A 12,804-nucleotide genomic window follows, 5' to 3' on the forward strand; every position below is an offset into this window, starting at 1 on the left:
CACAATCTTTGATAACGCTGCGTTAACCTTGTCGCAAACAGCAGCTTTCCAGTGAGTTTTGACAGTTTGCTAAGCACTCATCTAGCTAAGACTCATCTGCACACTTCTCAAGCAAGTGTGACACACTTTACGGCCTTAATGCCCAGACTTGCGTTGTCACGATAGCAACGAACAAACCCTTAAAATTCCATAGTCACCATTTTAAGGTATATTAGCCAAATGATGTCACCTTCTATAGAGTACAACAGGTGGTGACATCACCTGGCACCCAAGATCAGCCAATAGCAGATGGTAATTTCAGTAGCATGCTTTTTACTATTAGATGTCAGACTTGGGTTTTGGGTTTAGTTCCTCTTTAAAGCCCCCTCTGTCAACTGTTTGAAAGGTAACCATGTCCTTACATACAGGGTGACTACAGATTTCTGCAAGTTAAATTCAAGACTCAAGACTTTTGTAACGCCAGCTCAAATTTAACACCAGTCCCCAAAATAAGCCTGAAGAATAAAGACAAACCCTGAAGACTAAAGGCAAACCCCAAAAAACAAATAAGACAGTAGCAGTAAGAATAAGAATTTTCTTCATGTTATTGCTTAATGCTTTTTGACAAGCACTCCTATCCCACGAACAAAATTTGTATTACTAGAAATACTATACTGAACAAAAATATAAACGCAACACTTGTTTTTGCTCCCATTTTTCATGAGACATGCACATTTTAGAGTGGCCTTTTATTGTGACCAGCCCAAGGCACACCTGTGCAATAACCATGCTGTTTAATCAGCATCTTGATATTGCCACACCTGTCCGGTGGATGGATTATCTTGACAAAGGAGAAGCGCTCACTATCACGGATTTAAACAAATTTGTGAACAAAATTTGAGAGAAATAAGCCTTTTGTGTGCATAGAAAAAGTCTCTCTATTTCAACTCGTGCAAAATGGGAGCAAAACCGAAAGTGTTGCGTTTATATTTTTTGTTCAGTAGAAACAAATGGCAGCAGTATCAGAGTATACTGTATGTCTGAGCAACCAGGTAGAATTCTGTGTCTGCTAATATCGCCTAACCTCCGTAACCGTGACATAACAGCAAGTGACAATGTGAAACGCTACCAACTGAGCTGTTCACTGCAAGGACACACAGGGCCTCGCATATTCTGCAGAGACATAGAAGACTGCACAAATACCGACTCTCATCTATAATCATTAGCATATACAGTAGGAGGAAGACGGAACGATGAGTAAAAAATAAGAAAGAACATACTTCTGTTTGACCACTGCAGGCACAAAAAATACAGAATTCTCTCCCAGTGGTGCAGATTGCAATATCAAGAAAGCAAGAATCCTCTATAATATACGCATGTTCTACCCCAAACTACCAAATTTGTTCGGGAAAAAAAAAACTATTTCTGTAGCGGTCTCGTTTGTGGACGGAGCGTCAAGACATTGTACGAACCTAGACGATTTCACCCCGCGGGCTTCTTTTCCATTCAACATGGGTCAGACGCACTCAAGCTCAAGAACGCCACGCACTTAGCGGCCCCGGCCATTAGGTACAGAAGACGGGGGGGGGGGGACGGGAGCTGCTTTAAGAAAGAAAAGCGGAATATGAAAAGAAGCATTGTCCGTGTCCTTGCCTGGCACTAAAGCAGCCGGCAGGCCCCGGGTCGGAGTTTTAGCGCTGCTGTAAATGGTTCATTTGTGTCGGAGAGATCCCTGAAGAGAGGATGGTAGCCGAGTGGAAGAGGGCCAAGCCAAAAAAAAAAAAAAAAAAAAAAGACCCGGGAATGCGTGTTGGGAAGTTCTCTCCACTTTCTCCCACTCCATTACTCTCTTGTAATCTGTGTGTGTGTGTGTGTGTGTGTGTGTGTTCTTGTACTTCTATCCTTGTGAGAACCGGTTTGAGCTTTACACCTTCAGAGGAAGGACAGTTTGGCCCGGTCCTTACTTCTTCAAGGGGCTAGTTTAGGGTTAGGGTTTTGGTTTAGGTGTAGGGTTATGGTTAGAATTAAAACTAGGTTAGGGAATGGATGTAGTCGATGGAAGGTTCCTCACAATTGTCATAAGACAAGTGTGTGTGTGTGTGTGTGTGCCCTGGAGTTCTGGGCTTCTTTCCAAGACAGGAAGCTTCATAGGATAGACGAGCAAGCAGTTTACACCTCTCTCTCTCCCTCTCTCTCTCTCTCTCCCCATCTCTGTCTCTCTGGCTATTTGTTTATCACTGCCTGTTTCAACCGCTACTGCCCCACCAATACACACACCACTTGGTTTCTGTTTTCATAGGACACCACACCATTTCCCTCCTGTTCATCGCAACGTCACCGCTAGGCATGAGACACGATATGAAAATTTCATGTCACGATTATCCTGGCCAAAATAATTGCGATTCACGTTATTATCCCGATGATCATTTAAAATATGCTTAAAACTCTTAAAATGGCACTAAAACATACTGGAATCACTTTACCTTACATTTTGTTAAGAAACAAATATTTTTATTGCATCATAGGACACATTTTTTTGGTGAACATCCTTTTTAGTGAAAAACAAACAAGGACAGATTCAGACTCTCGAGAGAAAAATCCATTAATATAAAGAATCTACCTATCAACCTGATATCCAAGCAATTCACATGGTTCAAAAGAAATCAGGAAATCAACAGGACTGCACGTTAGTGAGCTAGACAGCTTTTTCAAGTCGCTCGTGAGGATATTCACGATTATCCCGGTAATGGAAATTCACCAAGATAAAATTATCTTCAGTGTTTTTATCGCGATAAAAGATAAAATCATATATCCTCCCATCCCCAGTCACCGCCTCTGATTCTTTACGGAGAGCATTTGAAGTCCAAAACTCCTATTTCCTGGTCACAGCTTACTTGCCCCCCCCCACCCACCACCCACACACACACCAGCACCACCGCTCCTCCTTTCGCATCCGCTGCCACCTCCTGTACATCGCTCCCGTAGGGGTTTCTCCATGTGAGAAGACAGAAGAGGCGGGCCTCAACTTTTACGGGTCACATGTTGCCACTTTTTAAAGGGGCCATCAGTCATCCCTCGGACCTCCATGTGAGGATGGAGTCCATGCGGTCGACGTCCCTGTATATCAAATCAAAGACGCGTTCAATGGCATTCCCAGGCCTGTTTGCACGCGTGTGTGTGCGGTAACACACTGTACATCTGCATTTCACCGTGCATCTGTTTCTGTGTGTGTGGGGAGCAGAGGCTGGGGAGCAGTGTGTTTTTTTGGCCGGGGCCCCCGCCATGTTATGTTGAAACCAGATGTGGAGGGATGTTTCCTCTTCGTCACGTGGTCGGTTCCTCCGCTGCAGCCGCACAGCTTGCAGACGTTTCAGCTGTACAGTAGCCCGGCGCTGACAGCAGATCAGCTGGACCTCCACCAGGCCTCAGCCTCAGCCTCAGCCTGGCCCCGGCTCCGCTTAAAGGAACAGTTCGCCACACCGGAAAAATGAAAAACTCCGGTCGGCTATCTAGTTGTAGCCGGTTCGCTTCTGCTTTCACCTCATCTTCATCGGAAAAAAAAACAAAAACGGTTGAAGTGAATGGGGTCGGGTTGTTTAGAGCAGTGATTCTCAAGCTTTTTCATATCTAGGACTCCTAATTTAGTCCACATTAGAGCCACAAACCTCCATTTAATGAGGTTTTCGTCTCTCGGATCCAAATCTGAGAATATTTTTATTGTTAGATATGATTTTGTCCAGAATTCCATGACTATCTGTATTGTAGGTAGAGAGATAACAGAGAAACTATGATCAAAACAGTCATTCTTCTACATTCTTTAATTGTGTTAACTTCTTGTAAATGAAATAATGCTGAAGTTTAACAATTCAGCAATTTTCTGGGGACCCCCTGGAACGCCCTCAAGGACCACTGGTGGTCCCCGGACCCTATGTTGAGAACCACTGGTTTAGAGCAGTGATTCTCAACCTTTTTCATATCATGGACCCCGAGTCCACATTAGAGCCACAAACCTCCATTTAATGAGGTTTTCGTCTCTTGGATCCAAATCTGAGAATATTTGTATTGTTAGATATGATTTTGTCCAGAATTCCATGACTATCTTTATTGTAGGCAGAGAGATAACAGTGAATCTAGTCATTCTTCTACATTCTCTAATCGTGTCACTTCTTGTAAATGAAATAATGCTGAAGTTTAACAATTCATCAATTTGCTGGGGACCCCCTGGAACGCCCTCAAGGACCCTCTGGTGGTCCCCGGACCCCACGTTGAGAACCACTGGTTTAGAGCTCCAAAAAGGACATAAAATGATGATCAAATTTCTCTAAACGGCTCAATCAAGTTGTTTTGTAGCCAAATTATTTTTTTTACAAGAGAACGATTTCTGGTATGTTCATTCCTTTTGTATCCTCTGCATTACATGATTGCTTGTACTACTTGAAAGGCTGATTGTCTTCCTCCCAGTACTCTGTTCAGTGCAAGCTTTCCTGTAGTAATTACTCAAAGTGTCAACCAAGGTCTGGAATTGCCACCCACCGAGCACAAAATGTTGGTAAAATGTGTCTTTGGTGGATAATTCAATAAGGGTCACCGCCACACTGACCGCTAACTTTTTCAGATAATGACTTTAGAGTGCCTCAGTTATATACGGTCTTTTACACTCTCTGACCACGAGCCAATCCAATCAAAGTAAAACAATGGCCCCGTATCCAACCGACTCCTGATTGGCTGCCTGCTAGCCCTAACATTAGTTTGAAACTGAACAGAAAGAAGAAGAGAAAAAATAAGGCAGACAGAAAAAAGATCTGTTGTGTGAGTGAATGAGCAAGTTTAAAATGAAAACTCTGAATCTGCTTGTATCTTTATTAAATGTTTCACACTTATCTGATTATGTGCACAAAATAGCAGTGAAAACGGGTAGGGGGAGCGTACATATTTCTATGAAAATGTATATTCATTATTTTGTTTGTTTAGTTTTTTTTAGTTCACCAGCACTTGGCTGGTAAGCCAAAAAGTTAATTTCAGACACTGGTGTCAACTAATGCAAAAAAAAACAAAATGATGTAGGCTTACTTGTTAACATATAGTGATGAATTCATGTTCCAATTATATACTTTCATTACCTTAAAGCCATTCTGATCTAAAGGTTGTTGATGCCTATGTATGAATTTCTTTCCAAAGCCTTTGCCTTTCCATCAAGGCAAAGGGCGGCTACTTTAAAGCTTTGGTTCTCAACGTGGGGTCCAGGGACCACTAGGGGTCCTTGAGGGGGTTCCAGAGGGTCCCCAGGAAATTGATGAATTGTTAAACTTCACCATTATTTCATTTACAAGAAGTGAACACAATTAGAGAATGTAGAAGAATGACTGTTGTGATCACAGTTTCTGTGTTATCTCTCTACCTACAATACAGATAGTCATGGAATTCTGGACAAAATCATATCTAATAATAAAAATATTCTCAGATTTGGTCTGGGAGACAGAATTTAATCAAATGGGGGTCGTGGCCCTAATGTGGACTCTTTATGTGTCCTTGATATGAAAAAGGTTGAGAATCACTGCTTTAAAGAATCAAAAATATAAGATAGTTTTGATTTGTTCAACACTTTTTTGGTCGCTGCATAATTCCATTTGTGTCATTTCATCGTTTTGATGTCTTTACTATTATTCTAAAATGTGGAAAATAGAAAAAATGTGGTGTCCCCAAACTTTTGACTTGAAAAAATGAAAAAAAATGATTCCAGAACATGACTTTTTTTTTTTGCACACTTCCTAAGCAAAAATGACTCAAGAGCGCTTCTCTATTGGGAGTCATATCGGTGAATGTTGGTCAACTATTTCTCCTAACGGTTGTCAATGCAGCTACTGTATCAGCCAGTTTTATTGGGCATGTCTACTGGAGATAAGGACATTGTGATGCCGGTCAATGCGTGGTCCGCTCTGTCTTACAGCATACTCGGCATTCCTCAGTGGACCGGCCTCATGTGAAGGCCCTTATTTAGTCCAGCTGAGATGTATTCAGGGGCGTTCTGAACCACTCCTCAGGATCAAACACACACAGGCCTCTCGCCAAATGAAAGGACACATTGAGACCGGCTGTAATCAGATCTGCCTTAACGACAAGGCGTCGCAATTGAAACCCCCATTGTAGGAGATTCATAATTCGAGTGCGCTTGAGAACAAGGAGGAGTGCTTGTACCCTCCCTTTTTACTATTTCATATCAAAGTCACAAAGAAACAGCATTTCGATGGTATTCGGACCCAGAACAAGGCGGTTTTATACTGGGTGTAGTGGGTTAAGCAACTGTGAAATGCTTTTCTTCTTAAATGAATAAATCCCATGGTGTCTTAGGAAAAGGAAGCAGGGGGTTTTCACTGCTGTTGCCACTCTTGTCACTTTTAAAGGTTTTATTCGAGGGGGTTTGTTCCAAAAAATCTGATAGAATTTATTGGTTGGAATTGTTATGCATGCCTACTAGTACCACTAAAAATACATCATGTTCCAGGCAGTAAAAGTAATGTATTTTTATTTTTTATTTTTATAACTTTATCTTTATTGTTTTCTTTTTTAGAGTATACTTACAGAGGGTAAAAAAAGAAAATAAATGAAAAAGAAAGAAAATACAATAAAAGGTGAACAGAGCCTGAGAGGGAGGAACAAGTCTACATTGTATTTAAACAACATTACTATTTATGCCTTTTTTTATTTATATATTAGCTATTTTCCCCAGCCTTTTGCAAAACATTCTTCCTTCATTCTCTATATGTGAGATTCTCCATCACTAGGATATAATCTATGATGATCAGCCATTGTTTGTAATTTGGTGCATCACTTGAGCCAGTTCTTAGTGATAGTAGGGCTGAGCGATATGGTTTAAATCAATATATTGGTCTTCTGTATTCACAATTCCTTCCATATGACCCAGGTATAAAACAAGACAGGGTCGAGGGATTTCATAACCCAATACCTCACACAGAACAGAATGTATATCATCCCAGACAGGTTGTATTTTCATGCAACTCCAAAAAAAATGTGTGTGTGGTTTGGTCCCATGTGGTTACATAGTCTCCAGCGTGGTTGTTGAATATTCATTTGTTTACTTTTAATTTTGGGTGTGATGAAGTAAACGAATTTCTTCCAAATAAAATCTCTCCATCTCAGTGATTGTGTGGTGGTCTGGTGTATTTTCCACATAACATACCACATGTTTTATGGGATCTCTCCGTTCAGCTCTCTTTCCCAGTTAGCCTTAACATCAATCAAACGAAAAAAGTAATGGAATTTTGATGTACAAATATGACAAATTAAAGTGTTTCAAATTTTCAATGTGGATGTTTTGATATGGAGATTTAGCTCAGTGGTTCTCAACGTGGGGCCCGGGGACCACCAGGGGTCCTTGAGGGGGGATCCAGGGGGTCCCCAGCAAACTGATGAATTGTTAAACTTCACCATTATTTAATTTACAAGAATTAGAGAATGTAGAAGAATGACTGTTTTGATCAGAGTTTCTGTTATCTCTCTACCTACAATACATGGAATACTTGACAAAATCATATCTAATAATAAAAATATTCTCAGATTTGGGTCTAAGAGAAACAATTTCATCAAATAGGGGTCCGTGGCTCTAATGTGGAAAAAAATTAGGGGTCCCTGATATGAAAAAGGTTGAGAACCACTGATTTAGCTAACAAGGTGAAAATGTAATTGAATTTCATTGTGAGTTGTTGTACTTAAAATCCCCCGAGCCGCTTTCTCCTATTGGCTGGAAGACATTTTCCCTCCCCTCGGACCTTAAAATTAACGAGCGCTACTTTTTTTTTTTTTTTTTTTTTTTTTTTTTCTTCTTGCCTCTCTCGTCCTTTTCACGAGCGCTGATTTAACCAGAAACAGAAAACAACTGAGTCATGCAGAATGCGTGCAGTCGGAAAAGGAGGGCACGAGGAGGGGGGGGGGGGGGCGAGGCAATGTGCAAATAGATATACAGCAGCTTTTCCTTTAAGCACACACTGTCCTCTCCGCTCTCATTCAAGGATAGCACAAGGTGATACTCTTGTTGTTTTGTGCTCTTTTCCTTCCATCTGAGAACAGACCTTCCCTTAGGGATCTGTTGGCCAAATTGAGAACTCTGTATTCCTGTGTTTAACAGTGTGCTCTATGCCATGTGTATTGGAGCAAAAGGCCAGTGACTCTACACTCTCCATCACAGATGACACGAGATATTTCCAAAGCATTCCTCCACACCTATATTGATTAAATAAATGTGGAGATAAATAGCTAATTTATATAAAAAAATTAAAAAAAATCACTCAGGTGTGGTAAAAAAAAAGTCAAATGTTCTTGGTGTGTGCTGGTTCTCATTGAGTTCCCTTGGGGTAATAATCATCCTCTGTCTTTTTTTTTTTTTTTTTGTGTTGCAGGATCTGCGAAAGCAGGTAGCTCCGTTGCTAAAGGGTTTCCAGGCAGAGGTGAGTTTAAAAAAAAAAAAAAAAAAAAAAAATTCATTTGGATCTGTTTCGGGAATGCCCTTGCATGTTTTTTTGAAGCGGATCAGGGGTCGGCTACAGTTATGGAGGTGAACAAGTGCTCTCAGCGAGCCGAGGGTCCGGGACGTCCCGCTACATATCGGGTCTTTTTTTTTTACGCCGGATAGGCCGAGCTGCCAGCTGTTAAAGGGTGTTGAGCAATTTAAATATCTCTGCTTTCCCATGACTTCTCCGAAACCGATGCTGTTAGATATTCAAAATCATGTGAGGAAGTAGTAGCTCTAATTATATTTAGCCTGTTCGATTGACAGCTCAATGGGACTCACCCGGTTAAATAAAGGAGAAATAAAAAAAATAAATGTATCTGTATTGATCAATATTTTGCAAATATCAATACATTTTCCGCGATATCATATATATACTGTATAATAATTAGCATTATTAGTGGCCTAGAAATGTGATATAATTTGTAATTTAAAACAGAAAAAACCTTAAAAAAAAAAACGAGTGACACCCCCTCAGTCTTATAGTCATAATTCAAAAAGGGCTTGTATCTGTGTCCATATCAATTTTTAAAAAATGTCATTCCGATTGGATGAAAAGATTTTTTTTTGCTTAGCGCTGGCCAGATCCACAGCACAATTTCCTTTTTTATAATAGAAATGACAGTGAAACATTAATGCGAGGATAACATCTGATGTTTTGGAAATGAGGAGGGGGGAGGAGGGGGGAGGAGGGGGGGGGGGGGTGCGGGGGGGGAGGGACCAGTCCAGTTCCACATGTTAAAGCTGTCGAATTTTTTTGAAACTCGATGACTTTAACGCCCCCCCCCCCCCTCGAGTCCCTTAGCGGTCGTATTTTACATCGGTGTCGCTATGGCGATAACGCTGGAAGTGGAGTCTGCACGTTTCACACTGAACTGACCCCGGGGTCTCAGCGGTCTCCTTTCTTCTCCCCGCCGTTATACTACGCTATCAAAAACCAATTTGCGAGTGATATATATATATCGCGGTACATATCCCACACATTAAGGGGCTTGAACTGGGAACGGTGGGACATTTTTGATTTCAGTTTTTTTTTTTTTTTTTTTTTTTTTTTTCCCTTCCCTGAGACGACAGCCTTTCCCCTTCCACACCTCATAAAGCTGACATGTGCTGTCTGGGCTGGGCTAGATTCCTGCTGGCTGCCTTCCTCTCGTCTGGAGAAAAAAAAAAAAAAAAAAAAACCCAGTCCCCTTCCTCTCTCTCGTGCCCGGCTCTCTCTCTCTCTCTCTCTCTCTCTCTGGGGGACTCCATTATTTGTGTCCTTTCGTGAAGCACTCTCGCTCGCAGCCACGTTTAAATTGCATCCCTTGGAAAGGAAAAAATAAAAAATAAAAAAATATACATGCCAGCTCAAACTGCTCCCGATAAGAGGAGGCCATGTTAAAGAACCCCCTCGGAACAGAACAGACGTGCCTCTTTACCTCCGGCGTGTTTCGTCAGCCTCCCACTCGTTCCCCCTCTCCGTCCCCTCGCCGCCTGACAGCCATGTGTCCCGTCGTGCCGCCGCCGCGCTCTCGATATACCCAGGATGCAGTGCAGCGGGCCTGCTGATATTATCACCATGCAACACGGAGAGAGAGGCTACATGCCCGACTTACCCTCCTTTTTTTTTTTTTTTTTTTTTTATGTTGTGGCGTGGTTGCAGCAGAATGAAATTAAAGGGGGGGGGGTGTCCTAGCATATGGCAATTCTTAGTATTTCTGGTGATTTTGGTACTTGGAGGTGTGAAGTAATCACAGTAAAAAAATGGAATCATGTTACTATGCCGTTTCCCCACAGCAGTGGTGGAAGAAGTACTTAGATCTTTCACTTAAGTAAAAGTAGCAATACAACAATGTAAAGATACTCCATTACAAGTAAAAATCCTGCATTCAAAATCTTACTTAAGTAAAAGTAAGTAAGTAAACGTACTCATTATGCAAACTGTCCCCATTTAGAGACTTATATTTTTCATAAATTATTAGAATAGCTATTAATACTGATTTATTGACATACATGTACATGTAAGCAGCATTTTAAAGTTGTCAACGTGAAGCTAATCTTAACAGTTTAGCTATACTTTTGGGTAGTCTAATCTATAACAATGCTATTTTATAGTTATTTTAAAAAGATGATCAAATGTTTTAAATATAAAATATTGATCTGAAAAGTAACTAGTAACTATAGCTGTGAAATAAATGTAATGGAGTAAAAAGTACAATATTTCCCTCTAAAATGTAGTGGCGTACAAAGTAAGTACAAAGTAGCATAAAATGGAAATACTCAAGTAAAGTACAAGTATCTCAAAATTGTACTTAAGTACAGTACTTGAGTAAATGTACTTAGTTACTTTCCACCACTGCCCACAGTCACCATCTATAAAACACGCCCCCTTGTACAAGCCAGTCAGATTTTGCTCCAGTGTCTATGTAGACACTGGACTGTCTGAAATTGACCAATCAGCGCTAAGAGGAGGACGGGCCTTCCAGAATGGCCAGCCAATCAGAGCAGCAGCTCATTAGCATAAGAAGCTGCTTATGTAAAACAATCTATTTTCTTGTAGGTGGGAAACAAACACTGGCAAGTGAATAGCTAAAGCTACAACTAAACGATTTTTTTTTTTGTTCAAAGTCTTTTTATTTTACAAATGGTATACAAATGACAATGCAATTTTACAATATATTCACCCTGCCCCCCCCCCCCCAGTCATTCTCCAACAGAGCCCCACCCCTATTGCACCGTTGCTTCATCTTTAGCCAATAGTAGTTAAGCAAAACCAGACTAGTAAAACAATTTACAATATATACTAGACGTACACTGAGAGAATATATCAAGACATATATACTGTAAATCGGAACTCAGGCAAAAATAAATAAAATAAGATCATAAAATTAAATTATTATATTTATATATTTAATTATATATGTATACATACACATATATACATATATACATATACACATAGAACTACATTTTTTTTATTTTTACTGAAAAAAACTTAAATGTATTTTATGGACACCATGCAATTATATAAAGGTGCTGAAAAAGCAAATGATACCCCTCCTTTAAAGCTACATTATGTAACGTCACAATTTGGCGGCAGCTTGTGGCCATGAGTGGTACTGCTCAGTGTTTTTTTCTCCCCCGTCGCTTTTAGTGATGTCACCGATCTTTAGCGTGAACCTCCGTTTTTTGCTTTTGCTCGCTTCTGTTTTTTTCCCGGACGCCTGAAACGACGGCTCGTTTACCCAATATGTGAAACGCAACGCTTCCTGTGTGCCGAGAAATTGTCCCGCCACCGGTCACGTCCGACCACAGGAGCTGGGATGGGACACAACACACACACACACACACACACTTAGGCTACGTCCACACTAATGCAGGTCAATTTGAAAAGGCGTCTTTTCTTTTCCATTTTGGCCTTCCATCCATACTAGAAACGCCGGAAACTGATCTTTTCAAAGTGGATACGTTTTAAAATGCCCGTCTAGGGTCATAGTATGGGCGGGAAAAAATCTAGAGTTGTTCCGATACCGATACCAGTATGGGAAATGCCTCCGATACAGCCTAAAATGCTGGATCGGGTATCAGCGATTACGTGCTATTAGCCCCGAAAAAAAATCAACTTTAAAGTAGTTTCACCCGGATAAAACGCCCGTTTTCCCGGAAATCTATACTTAAATAGATTTAACAGTTTTTTAAAGGAATTGTTATTTATTCCTAGATTTATTTATTTATGTTCTTTTCCAGTTATGACTGACTGTCAAACTAGATAATAAAGTTCTATGGCATTCATTCTCTGTATGTATTTGTTCATGTTTTACAAAGGGTTTAACCTGAGCTAGGCCATAACAACAATGATTGCAATCATATCACATCCATACAGGGTTAGTAGTATACAGCTGTTAAAAAAATAATAATAATATATATATATTTTTTTTGGACGCACTGGTATCGGATTGGTACTCGGTATCGGCCGATACGCAAGTTCAGGTATCGGAAAGGAAAAAATGGTATCTGAACATCTCTAAAAAAAAATCCTTACCTATGAATGTCATGTGATCTTACTCAGGCGGTTACATAATGTAGCTAATGTGCCTGGTCAGACAAGTAGCAGAAAATGCATGTTTCTGTGTGTGTGTGTGTGTGTGTGTGTGTGTGTGGTGGACAGGATGAGAGGGAGCTTTAGGCCTAAATGGAAATGCAGCTCAGCACCGGGCTAGCGGGGCAAAACACTGACGACGGCGGGGCTACGGGGGGCGCTGTAGCCCTGAAGCGCCCTTTAAAATCCCCTGACCCTGAACAATGCAGGCTGACAGGCC

General features: G+C 40.8%; 1 protein-coding gene across 1 annotated transcript in view; it reads left to right on the forward strand.

Annotated features, from left to right (window-relative positions):
• cux1a (cut-like homeobox 1a) overlaps nucleotides 1–12,804 on the forward strand; it is a 182,952-nt gene that overhangs the window by 44,113 nt on the left and 126,035 nt on the right. The window contains exon 3 of the mRNA XM_071547106.1: nucleotides 8,390–8,441. Coding sequence (XP_071403207.1) covers nucleotides 8,390–8,441 — 52 coding nt within the window. The remainder of the gene's footprint in view (nucleotides 1–8,389; nucleotides 8,442–12,804) is intronic.

Source organism: Centroberyx affinis, unplaced genomic scaffold (assembly GCF_046629955.1).
Source record: "Centroberyx affinis isolate AG114_WGS23_722 - 3 ecotype Tasmania unplaced genomic scaffold, CSIRO-AGI_Caff_v1 ptg005676l_1, whole genome shotgun sequence".
Taxonomy (NCBI): Eukaryota; Metazoa; Chordata; class Actinopteri; order Beryciformes; family Berycidae; genus Centroberyx; species Centroberyx affinis.